General features: G+C 47.0%; 1 protein-coding gene across 1 annotated transcript in view; it reads right to left on the bottom strand.

Annotated features, from left to right (window-relative positions):
* Window positions 1–12,904, bottom strand: part of LOC147096555 (NACHT, LRR and PYD domains-containing protein 3-like) — a 98,116-nt gene that overhangs the window by 40,978 nt on the left and 44,234 nt on the right. The window contains exons 3-4 of the mRNA XM_085975360.1: window positions 7,943–8,114; window positions 7,776–7,841 (exon numbers count right to left, since the gene is read on the bottom strand). Of these exons, the coding sequence (XP_085831486.1) occupies window positions 7,776–7,841; window positions 7,943–8,114 (238 nt within the window). The remainder of the gene's footprint in view (window positions 1–7,775; window positions 7,842–7,942; window positions 8,115–12,904) is intronic.

The following is a 12,904-nucleotide window of genomic DNA, read 5'->3' as shown; positions in this document are numbered from 1 at the left end:
ACTCCCCCTAGGACATTGGTTCCAGCCCTGCCCAGGTGCAAACCATCCGGTTTGAACTGGTCCCACCTCCCCCAGAACCGGTTCCAATGTCCCAGGAACTTGAATCCCTCCCCCTGGCACCATTCCTCTAGCCACGTATTCATCTGAAGTATCCTTCTATTTCTACTCTGACTAACACGTGGCACTGGTAGCAATCCTGAGATTACTACCTTTGAGGTCCTGTTTTTTAATTTATCTCCTAACTCCCTATACTCCGCTTTTAGGACCTCATCCCGCTTTTTACCTATATCGTTGGTGCCTATATGCACCACGACAACTGGCTGTTCACCCTCCCCTTTCAAGATGTTCTGGAGTCGCTCGGAGACATCCCTGACCCTTGCACCAGGGAGGCAACACACCATCCTGGAGTCTCGTTTGCGGCCACAGAAACGCCTATCTATTCCCCTTACAATTGAATCCCCTATTACTATAGCTCTACCCCTCTTTTTCCTCCCATTCTGGGAGGACATCGCTGCAGGAGTTCCTCAGGGCAGTGTCCTAGGCCCAACCATCTTCAGCGGCTTCATCAATGACCTTCCCTCCAACATAATGTCAGAAATGGGGGTATTCGCTTCTGACTGCACAGTGTTCAGCGCCACTCAACTCCTCAGATAATGAAGCAGTCCATGCCCGCATGCAGCAAGTCCTGGACGACGTTCAGGCTTGGGCTGATAAGTGGCAGGTAACATTTGCACCACACAACTGCGAGGCAATGATTATCTCCAACAAGCGGGAGTCTAACCACCGCCACTTGACATTCAACGGCATGGTAGAGAAAAAGCGGGGAATTATAGACCGGTAAGCCTGACATCGGTAGTGGGGAAAATGCTAGAGTCCATTATAAAAGATGTAATAGCAGAGCACTTGGAAAGCAGTGACAGGATCGGACAAAGTCAACATGGATTTACAAAAGGTAAATCATGCTTGACTAAGCTACTGGAATTTTTTTGAGGATGTAACTGGTAAAATAGATAAGGGAGAATCAGTGGGTGTGGTGTATTTGGACTTTCAGAAGGCTTTCGATAAGGTCCCGCATAAGAGATTTGCGTGCAAAATTAAGGCACATGGGATTGGGTGCAAGGTATTGACTTGGATAGAGAACTGGTTGGCGGACAGAAAGCAAAGAGTTGGAATAAACGGGTTGTTTTCCGAGTGGCAGGCAGTGACTAGTGGGGTACCGCAGGGATCGGTCCTAGGACCCCAGCTGTTCACAATATATATCAATGGTCTGGACGAGGGAATTGGATGTAATACAGGTAGACTATCCTTTATCCGAAAACCATTTAGGACTGAAATGAGGAGGAATTTCTTCACCCAGAGAGTGCTGAACCTGTGGAATTCTCTGCCACAGAGGGCGGTGGAGGCCAATTCATTAAATATATTCAAGAAGGAGTTGGATATATTTCTTAAGGCTAAAGGGATCAAGGGATATGGGGAGAAGGCAGGGACAGGGTACTGAATTTGGATGATCAGCCATGATCTCATTGAATGGTGGAGCAGGCTCGAAGGGCCGAATGGCCTACTCCTGCTCCTATCTTCTATGTTTCTAAGTTTCTATTACCATCACCGAATCCACCACCATCAATCAGGAACTTAACTGGACAAGCCACATAAATACTGGGGCAACAAGAGCAGGTCAGAGGCTAGGTATTCTGCAGTGAGTGTCTCTGCTCCTGACTCCCCAAAGCCTTTCCACCACTTACAAGTCAGGATTGTGATGGAATACTCTGCACTTGACTGGATGAGTACAGCTCCAACAACACTCAAGAAGCTCGATACGACAAGGCAGCCCCCTTGATTGGCACCCCATCCACCACATTAAACATTCACTCCCTCCACCACCGGCGTACCATGGCTGCAGTGTGTACCATCTACAAGATGCACTGCAGCAACTCGCTAAGGCTTCTTCGGCAGCACCTCCCAAACCCGTGACCTCATCCACCTAGAAGGACAAAGGCAGCAGGAGCATGGGAACACCACCACCTCCAAGTTCCCTCCAAGTCACACACCATCCTGACTTGGGAAGTATATCGCCGATCCTTCATCGTCGCTGGGTCAAAATCCTGCTACTCCATTTCTAACAGCACTGTGGGAGTACCTTCACCACACGGACTGCAGCGGTTCAAGAAGGGGGCTCACCGCCACCTTCTCAAGGGTAATTAGGGATGGGCAATACATGCAGGCCTTGCCAGCAACACCCACATTCCATAAACAAATTTTTAAAAAGCAAAGCTATTAAAATATATTTTTAAATGATTTAAACATTCCCTTACATTTAAAATTAGTTTGGGTTATTTTTGGCCCCTTTAAAAATGTTTACATTTATTTTTCAAAATGTTTAATTAAATTGTATTTTAATTAATTCTTGAACATGAGATGGTTTTTTTATTTCAATGTTGTGAAAAATGTTATTTTTTTAAGCGGAATCCTATTGTGGATTTGGCGATTCCGTATATAAATGAATCCCCGTGAGCATCTTAGGAATCCCCTTTGTGACTAGTTGAACTGTCCCACGTGATCCCAGGGGTGCCAGTGAACCGCATGCCCCCTGGGATACTGGGGCCATTACGCAGGCCTACACATGCAGGCCCATGACTGGAAGAGTCTCAAGCTCTGGTAGCACCAGGTAGGTGCCTAGTTTTCTTCTGGTTCTAAGGATTTTGTCTGCGGCAAGCCTCCAACCACAACTTCCAGGCCAATATTTATTTAATCCATTACGCTGTTAAAAGCAGATCCTAGGCCTGCTTTTACCAGCCATAAGAGTTTTGTGGGTATTCGCTGGGCAACTAGCCCAACTCTATGCCAACAAATGTCCATTTCTAACAGATGGGTACGATCTGTCGAGCAAAATATTGCCAGATTGCAAGTTCAGGGTTTTCCTGCATGCAGATAACTGGGCCATTGTCTTTACCTCACATTCCTCCAAGGATTAATGTTCTATTGTGTGAACAGCTGTAAATGTTCGGTGCATAGAATTTCCCAGTGTATCAGGATCCTGCCAGGTGTGTATGGGGTTCCGCAGTGTATCAGGATCCTGCCAGGTGTGTATGGGGTTTCACAGTGTATCAGGATCCTGTCAGGTGTGTATGGGGTTTCACAGTGTATCAGGATCCTGCCAGGTGTGTATGGGGTTTCACAGTGTATCAGGATCCTGCCAGGTGTGTATGGGGTTTCACAGTGTATCAGGATCCTGCCAGGTGTGTCTGGGGTTTCACAGTGTATCAAGATCCTGCCAGGTGTGTATGGGGTTTCACAGTGTATCAGGATCCTGCCAGGTGTGTCTGGGGTTTCACAGTGTATCAGGATCCTGCCAGGTGTGTATGGGGTTTCACAGTGTATCAGGATCCTGCCAGGTGTGTATGGGGTTTCACAGTGTATCAGGATCCTGCCAGGTGTGTATGGGGTTTCACAGTGTATCAGGATTCTGCCAGGTGTGTATGGGGTTTCACAGTGTATCAGGATCCTGCCAGGTGTGTATGGGGTTTCCCAGTGTATCAGGATCCTGCCAGGTGTGTGTGGGGTTTCACAGTGTATCAGGATCCTGCCAGGTGTGTATGGGGTTTCAGTGTATCAGGATCCTGCCAGGTGTGTCTGGGGTTTCACAGTGTATCAGGATCCTGCCAGGTGTGTATGGGGTTTCACAGTGTATCAGGATCCTGCCAGGTGTGTATGGGGTTTCACAGTGTATCAGGATCCTGCCAGGTGTGTATGGGGTTTCACAGTGTATCAGGATCCTGCCAGGTGTGTATGGGGTTTCACAGTGTATCAGGATCCTGCCAGGTGTGTATGGGGTTTCACAGTGTATCAGGATCCTGCCAGGTGTGTATGGGGTTTCACAGTGTATCAGGATCCTGCCAGGTGTGTATGGGGTTTCACAGTGTATCAGGATCCTGCCAGGTGTGTATGGGGTTTCACAGTGTATCAGGATCCTGCCAGGTGTGTATGGGGTTTCACAGTGTATCAGGATCCTGCCAGGTGTGTATGGGGTTTCACAGTGTATCAGGATCCTGCCAGGTGTGTATGGGGTTTCACAGTGTATCAGGATCCTGCCAGGTGTGTATGGGGTTTCACAGTGTATCAGGATCCTGCCAGGTGTGTATGGGGTTTCACAGTGTATCAGGATCCTGCCAGGTGTGTATGGGGTTTCACAGTGTATCAGGATCCTGCCAGGTGTGTATGGGGTTTCACAGTGTATCAGGATCCTGCCAGGTGTGTATGGGGTTTCACAGTGTATCAGGATCCTGCCAGGTGTGTATGGGGTTTCACAGTGTATCAGGATCCTGCCAGGTGTGTATGGGGTTTCACAGTGTATCAGGATCCTGCCAGGTGTGTATGGGGTTTCACAGTGTATCAGGATCCTGCCAGGTGTGTATGGGGTTTCACGGTGTATCAGGATCCTGCCAGGTGTGTATGGGGTTTCACAGTGTATCAGGATCCTGCCAGGTGTGTATGGGGTTTCACAGTGTATCAGGATCCTGCCAGGTGTGTATGGGGTTTCACAGTGTATCAGGATCCTGCCAGGTGTGTATGGGGTTTCACAGTGTATCAGGATCCTGCCAGGTGTGTATGGGGTTTCACAGTGTATCGGGATCCTGCCAGGTGTGTATGGGGTTTCACAGTGTATCAGGATCCTGCCAGGTGTGTGTGGGGTTTCACAGTGTATCAGGATCCTGCCAGGTGTGTATGGGGTTTCAGTGTATCAGGATCCTGCCAGGTGTGTATGGGGTTTCACAGTGTATCAGGATCCTGCCAGGTGTGTATGGGGTTTCACAGTGTATCAGGATCCTGCCAGGTGTGTATGGGGTTTCACAGTGTATCAGGATCCTGCCAGGTGTGTATGGGGTTTCACAGTGTATCGGGATCCTGCCAGGTGTGTATGGGGTTTCACAGTGTATCAGGATCCTGCCAGGTGTGTATGGGGTTTCACAGTGTATCAGGATCCTGCCAGGTGTGTATGGGGTTTCACAGTGTATCGGGATCCTGCCAGGTGTGTATGGGGTTTCACAGTGTATCAGGATCCTGCCAGGTGTGTATGGAGTTTCACAGTGTATCAGGATCCTGCCAGGTGTGTATGGAGTTTCACAGTGTATCAGGATCCTGCCAGGTGTGTATGGGGTTTCACAGTGTATCAGGATCCTGCCAGGTGTGTATGGGGTTTCACAGTGTATCGGGATCCTGCCAGGTGTGTATGGGGTTTCACAGTGTATCAGGATCCTGCCAGGTGTGTATGGGGTTTCACAGTGTATCAGGATCCTGCCAGGTGTGTCTGGGGTTTCACAGTGTATCAGGATCCTGCCAGGTGTGTATGGGGTTTCACAGTGTATCAGGATCCTGCCAGGTGTGTATGGGGTTTCACAGTGTATCAGGATCCTGCCAGGTGTGTATGGGGTTTCACAGTGTATCAGGATCCTGCCAGGTGTGTATGGGGTTTCACAGTGTATCAGGATCCTGCCAGGTGTGTATGGGGTTTCACAGTGTATCAGGATCCTGCCAGGTGTGTCTGGGGTTTCACAGTGTATCAAGATCCTGCCAGGTGTGTATGGGGTTTCACAGTGTATCAGGATCCTGCCAGGTGTGTCTGGGGTTTCACAGTGTATCAGGATCCTGCCAGGTGTGTATGGGGTTTCACAGTGTATCAGGATCCTGCCAGGTGTGTATGGGGTTTCACAGTGTATCAGGATCCTGCCAGGTGTGTATGGGGTTTCACAGTGTATCAGGATTCTGCCAGGTGTGTATGGGGTTTCACAGTGTATCAGGATCCTGCCAGGTGTGTATGGGGTTTCCCAGTGTATCAGGATCCTGCCAGGTGTGTGTGGGGTTTCACAGTGTATCAGGATCCTGCCAGGTGTGTATGGGGTTTCAGTGTATCAGGATCCTGCCAGGTGTGTCTGGGGTTTCACAGTGTATCAGGATCCTGCCAGGTGTGTATGGGGTTTCACAGTGTATCAGGATCCTGCCAGGTGTGTATGGGGTTTCACAGTGTATCAGGATCCTGCCAGGTGTGTATGGGGTTTCACAGTGTATCAGGATCCTGCCAGGTGTGTATGGGGTTTCACAGTGTATCAGGATCCTGCCAGGTGTGTATGGGGTTTCACAGTGTATCAGGATCCTGCCAGGTGTGTATGGGGTTTCACAGTGTATCAGGATCCTGCCAGGTGTGTATGGGGTTTCACAGTGTATCAGGATCCTGCCAGGTGTGTATGGGGTTTCACAGTGTATCAGGATCCTGCCAGGTGTGTATGGGGTTTCACAGTGTATCAGGATCCTGCCAGGTGTGTATGGGGTTTCACAGTGTATCAGGATCCTGCCAGGTGTGTATGGGGTTTCACAGTGTATCAGGATCCTGCCAGGTGTGTATGGGGTTTCACAGTGTATCAGGATCCTGCCAGGTGTGTATGGGGTTTCACAGTGTATCAGGATCCTGCCAGGTGTGTATGGGGTTTCACAGTGTATCAGGATCCTGCCAGGTGTGTATGGGGTTTCACAGTGTATCAGGATCCTGCCAGGTGTGTATGGGGTTTCACAGTGTATCAGGATCCTGCCAGGTGTGTATGGGGTTTCACAGTGTATCAGGATCCTGCCAGGTGTGTATGGGGTTTCACAGTGTATCAGGATCCTGCCAGGTGTGTATGGGGTTTCACAGTGTATCAGGATCCTGCCAGGTGTGTATGGGGTTTCACGGTGTATCAGGATCCTGCCAGGTGTGTATGGGGTTTCACAGTGTATCAGGATCCTGCCAGGTGTGTATGGGGTTTCACAGTGTATCAGGATCCTGCCAGGTGTGTATGGGGTTTCACAGTGTATCAGGATCCTGCCAGGTGTGTATGGGGTTTCACAGTGTATCAGGATCCTGCCAGGTGTGTATGGGGTTTCACAGTGTATCGGGATCCTGCCAGGTGTGTATGGGGTTTCACAGTGTATCAGGATCCTGCCAGGTGTGTGTGGGGTTTCACAGTGTATCAGGATCCTGCCAGGTGTGTATGGGGTTTCAGTGTATCAGGATCCTGCCAGGTGTGTATGGGGTTTCACAGTGTATCAGGATCCTGCCAGGTGTGTATGGGGTTTCACAGTGTATCAGGATCCTGCCAGGTGTGTATGGGGTTTCACAGTGTATCAGGATCCTGCCAGGTGTGTATGGGGTTTCACAGTGTATCGGGATCCTGCCAGGTGTGTATGGGGTTTCACAGTGTATCAGGATCCTGCCAGGTGTGTATGGGGTTTCACAGTGTATCAGGATCCTGCCAGGTGTGTGTGGGGTTTCACAGTGTATCAGGATCCTGCCAGGTGTGTATGGGGTTTCACAGTGTATCAGGATCCTGCCAGGTGTGTATGGGGTTTCACAGTGTATCAGGATCCTGCCAGGTGTGTATGGGGTTTCACAGTGTATCAGGATCCTGCCAGGTGTGTATGGGGTTTCACAGTGTATCAGGATCCTGCCAGGTGTGTATGGGGTTTCACAGTGTATCAGGATCCTGCCAGGTGTAGGCAATGTGCAGTTGGATTAACTGTAGCATACAAAACGTGCAAATTTACCAACAATTCAAAAATTGGCACTTTTTGTAAATTGAATCAAGGCAGAACGTTTGTGGATTAATCACGAAACCAAACAATGTTCAATCCTTAGTCTTTGAACTTCTCATTCACAGTTTCTGACAACATTTAAACAATCGGCTCCAGACAAATATTTGGATTCTCAAGTGAAATAAATGGTTTGAAATCTCCATTTCATCACTTACCTCTCAGGTGACTGGGTACTTCGGATAAACCTCGTGCGATGTTCATGTAATCAAATGGTTCAGAACTTGTTTAAATCAATTAGCGTTCATGAAATCAGATCTGTGTAATATTATAGTAAAATCCTGTTTGAATCTGAATTTGAATTCAGCGTGTGATTTTACCGTACCAAGTTCCTGTATTTCTTTCAGTATTTTGTCCAGCTTTGGTACCCCATGGCGCATTTTCACAAAGGAGTCCCACATCACCCTTCGGGCCCGAGAGCCTTTCTCCATCACCAGATTTAGGAGAAGTTTGGAACTGTCCGCCCGGTTTCCCTTCTCCACGAGCTCAGTGACTTTCTGTAAAGAACAATAATGAATATATTGAGGAGCTGAATGAAATATAAACACTGAGAATGAGAGGAAAGGGTCTGCTCAGTGATGGGATCTCCCAGTTGTTGAGCACAGGAAGCAGTCACTGTGTCGGGTTCTGATCCATTCTGAACATGGGCTGAATATTCTGTAAACATCTTGATTCAGTCTTTAACGGCAAAGAAATTTGTGAATTATAGTTCTCGGAGAGTGAGGAATCACTGAGAATCTGCAGCAGTTTTAATGTGATTATTTGTCTCTGTCCTTCAGGACATCAGATTACTGACTGACAATACGATAGACTCACAGTTTTTCCTGCTGCCACAGTTTGTGATTTCCTGGGAAATAAAAAAGCAGCGAGTCAGAACTCTAGTGGCAGGGAAGGAACGAATCTGAAGTGAGAAACAGCTAGAAAACTGCCTGAGAAATTACACTGACTAATCGAAACAATCACTGTTGATGTGTAGGTCTGGAGAATCGACCAATAAATATAATGATGAAAAATCTAATCGCTTTCCCCCCTGGTAATTGAAATGTCTGACACCTGTTATTTTACACACCCGCTGCCGGTATGAAAACTCGGTAACCGGGAACCGATATCCAGCAATGGGGTTGGTGTAATCAGGACTTTCATCATCAAAACTTACATTGATACAACACCTTTAATACAGAAAAGAAAGCGTCGAAAGGCACTTCACAGAGGTGCAATCAGACAATGGACAGAGATGATGAGATGTCGAGAATGATAGCTTGTTGGTTATGTTACTGGACGAGTAATCCAGAGATAACGGTTCAAATATCATCGTGGACGTTTCATGAATTTGAATTCAAATTCAAATCTGAAACATTTTGAAATAAAAAGCTGGTATTAATAAAGATTGTCATAAAACCCAATGCCCTTTATGCCTGGTCTAAGTGACTCCAGTCCTTCACCAATGTGATGGCCTCTGAAATGGCCTAGTAAACCTCTACAAAGAAAAATACGGAATTGGATTCGGACACGACGAAGGAACACCCAGCACAGTCAACCCTGCAAAGCCATCCAGGCCATTCTGGAGGGGGAGGGTGAACAGCCAGTTGTCGTGGTGCATATAGGTACCATCAATATAGGTAAAAAAAAGGATGAGGTCCTAAAAGCTGAATATAGGGAGTTAGGAGGTTAATTAAAAAATAGGACCTCAAAAGTTAGTTATCTCAGGAATGCTACCAGTGCCACGTGCTAGTCAGAGTAGAAATAAAAGTGTATTTTAGATGAATACATGGCTAGAGCAATGGTGCAAGGGGGAGGGATTCAAATTCCTGGGACATTGGAACCGGTTCTGGGGGAGGTGGGACCAGTACAAACTGGACGGTTTGCACCTCGGTGGGACCGGAACCGATGTCCTGCAGGGAGTGTTTGCTACTGCTGTTGGGGAGGGTTTAAGCTAAAATAACAGGGGATTGGGAACCTGTGCAAGGAGACAGAGGAAAGGGAAGCAAGGATAGAAACAAAAGACAGGAAGGAGAAAAGCAAAAGCGGAAAGCAGAGATATCAAGCGTGTTAATCAAACAGGGCCACAGTAAATAAGAATTCTAAAAGGACTAAGAGTGTTAAAAAATCAAGCCTGAAGGCATGGTGTCTTAATGCAAGGAGCATTCGTAATAGGGTGGATGAATTAGCTGCGCAAATAGATGTAAACAGATATGATATAATTGGGATTATGGAGACATGGCTCCAAGGTGACCAAGACTGGGAATTCAACATCGAGGGGTATTTAATATTCAGGAAGGACAGGAAAAAAGGAAAAGGAGGTGGGGTAGCATTGCTGGTTAAAGAGGGGATTAACACAATAGTAAGGAAGGATATTAGCTCGGATGATGTGGAATCTGTATGGGCAGAGCTGAGAAATACCATGGGACAGAAAACGTCAGTGGGAGTTGTATACAGGCCCCCAAACAGTAATGCTGAGGTTCGGGATGGCATTAAAAAGGAAATTAGAGATGCGTTCAATAAGGGCACAGTAGATATCATGGGTGACTTTCATCTACATATAGATTGGGCTAACCAAACTAGTAACAGTACTGTGGAGGAGGAATTCCTAGTGTGTATAAGGGATGGTTTCCTGGACCAATATGTCAAGGAACCAACTAGAGATCAGACCATCTTAGACTGGGTATTATGTAATGAGAAAGGATTAATTCGCAATTTCGTTGTGCAAGGCCCCTTGGGGAGGAGCGATCATAATATGATAACATTTTTCATTAAAATGGACAGTGACGTAGTTGACTCAGAGACTAGTGTCCTGAATATAAATAAAGGAAACTACGATAGTATGAGGCACGATTTGGCTAGGATGGATTGGGGAACGTTACTTAAAGGGCTGATGGTGCAGAGACAATGGCAAACATTTAAAGATCGCATGCGTGAACTACAGAATTTGTTCATCCTTGTTTGGCATAAAAATAAAACAAATAAGGTGACTCAACCGTGGCAAACAAGGGAAATTAAGGATAGCATAAGATCCAAGGAGAGGACATATAATTTCGCCAGAAAAAGTAGCAAACCTGAGGATTGGGAGCAGTTTAGGATTCAGCAAAGGAGGACAAAGGGATTAATTAAGAGGGGGGAAATTGAATGAGAGTAAGCTTTCAGGGAACATAAAAACTGATTGTAAAAGTTTCTATAAATATGTGAAGAGAAAAAGATTGTCGAAGCCATGCGTAGGTCCCTTGCAGTCAGAATCAGGGGAATGTATAATGGGGAACAAAGAAATGGCTGACCAATTAAATACATACTTTGGTGCTGTTTTCACAAAGCAGGACACAAATAACCTCACAGAGATGTCTCCCAGGGGAACATAGGGTCTAATGAGAGGGAGAAACTGAATGCAATCAGTATTTGTAGGGAAATTGACGGGATTGAAGGCCGATAAATCCCCAGGGCCTGATAATCTACATCCTAGTGTAGTTAAGGAAGTGGCCCTAGAAATAGTAGATTCATTGCTGGTCATCTTCCAAAATTCTATAGACTCTGGAGCAGTACCCATGGATTGGAGGATAGCTAATGCAACCCCACTATTTAAGAAGGGTGGCAGAGAGAAAACGGGGAATTAGAGGCCGGTAAGTCTGACATCGGTTGTGGGGAAAATGCTAGAGTCCATTATAAAAGATGTAATAGCAGCACACTTGGAAAACAGTGGCAGGATCAGACAAAGTCAACATGGATTTACAAAAGGTAAATCATGCTTGGCTAATCTACTGGAATTTTTTGAGGATGTAACTGGTAGAATAGATAAGGGAAACCAGTGGATGTGGTGTATTTGGACTTTCAGAAGGCTTTCGATAAGGTCCTGCATAAGAAACTAGCATGTAAAGTTAAAGCACATGGGATTGGGGGCAAGGTACTTACTTGGACAGAGAACTGGTTGGCAGACAGGAAGCAAAGAGCTGGAATAAACAGATCTTTTTATATATATATGTATGGTATATATATATTATATATGATCTAGACAAGGGAACTAGATGTAATATCTCCAAGTTTGCAGACGACACAAAGCTGGGTGGGCATGTGTGCTGTGAGGAGGATGCAGAGAAACTCCAGGATGATTTGGACAGGTTGGGTGATTATACTGCATTTGCCATGCATCTGCCCAATGTGTATAAATGCTGTTAGCTCCATCGTTATTTCCACCACAAAATCTGGCCTATTACATAAATATAAAACTACCACTATTCATCCCCCAGTCACTCACTCTGTGAAGAAAATGTTGCAGAAACCAAACCATTACAGTGAGCGGACAGAAAATGCCCGACTGAGTAATCTCAATTTCCTCATGTTCCCCCCCTGGGGAGTGACGTCCCACACCAAGAGCACAGGGGCTGGTAATTACAGACTGAGAAATCTCAATTTCCCCATGTTCCCCCTGGGGAGTGACGTCCCACACCAGGAGCACAGGGGCAGGTAATTACAGGCTGAGAAATCTCAATTTCCTCATGCTCCCCCCTGGGGAGTGACGTCCCACACCAAGAGCACAGGGGCAGGTAATTACAGACTGAGAAATCTCAATTTCCTCATGTTCCCCCTGGGGAGTGACGTCCCTCACCAAGAGCACAGGGGCAGGTAATTACAGACTGAGAAATCTCAATTTCCTCATGTTCCCCCCTGGGGAGTGACGTCCCACACCAAGAGCACAGGGGCAGGTAATTACAGACTGAGAAATCTCAAATTCCTCATGTTCCCCCTGAGGAGTGACGTCCCACACCAAGAGCACAGGGGCAGGTAATTACAGACTGAGAAATCTCAATTTCCTCATGTTCCCCCCTGGGGAGTGACGTCCCACACCAAGAGCACAGGGGCAGGTAATTACAGACTGAGAAATCTCAATTTCCTCATGTTCCCCCCTGGGGAGTGACGTCCCACACCAAGAGCACAGGGGCAGGTAATTACAGACTGAGAAATCTCAATTTCCTCATGTTCACCCTGGGGAGTGACGTCCCACACCAAGAGCACAGGGGCAGGTAATTACAGACTGAGAAATCTCAATTTCCTCATGTTCACCCTGGGGAGTGACGTCCCACACCAAGAGCACAGGGGCAGGTAATTACAGACTGAGTAATCTCAATTTCCTCATGTTCCCCCCTGGGGAGTGACGTCCCACACCAAGAGCACAGGGGCAGGTAATTACAGACTGAGAAATCTCAATTTCCTCATGTTCCCCCTGGGGAGTGACGTCCCACACCAAGAGCACAGGGGCAGGTAATTACAGACTGAGTAATCTCAATTTCCTCATGTTCCCCCT

The sequence above is a fragment of the Somniosus microcephalus genome, unplaced genomic scaffold (genome assembly GCF_052327205.1).
Source record: "Somniosus microcephalus isolate GS21.2 unplaced genomic scaffold, FLI_Smic_1.0 unresolved_chr1, whole genome shotgun sequence".
Classification (NCBI taxonomy): domain Eukaryota; kingdom Metazoa; phylum Chordata; class Chondrichthyes; order Squaliformes; family Somniosidae; genus Somniosus; species Somniosus microcephalus.
This window is presented reverse-complemented; position numbering and strand designations above follow the sequence as displayed.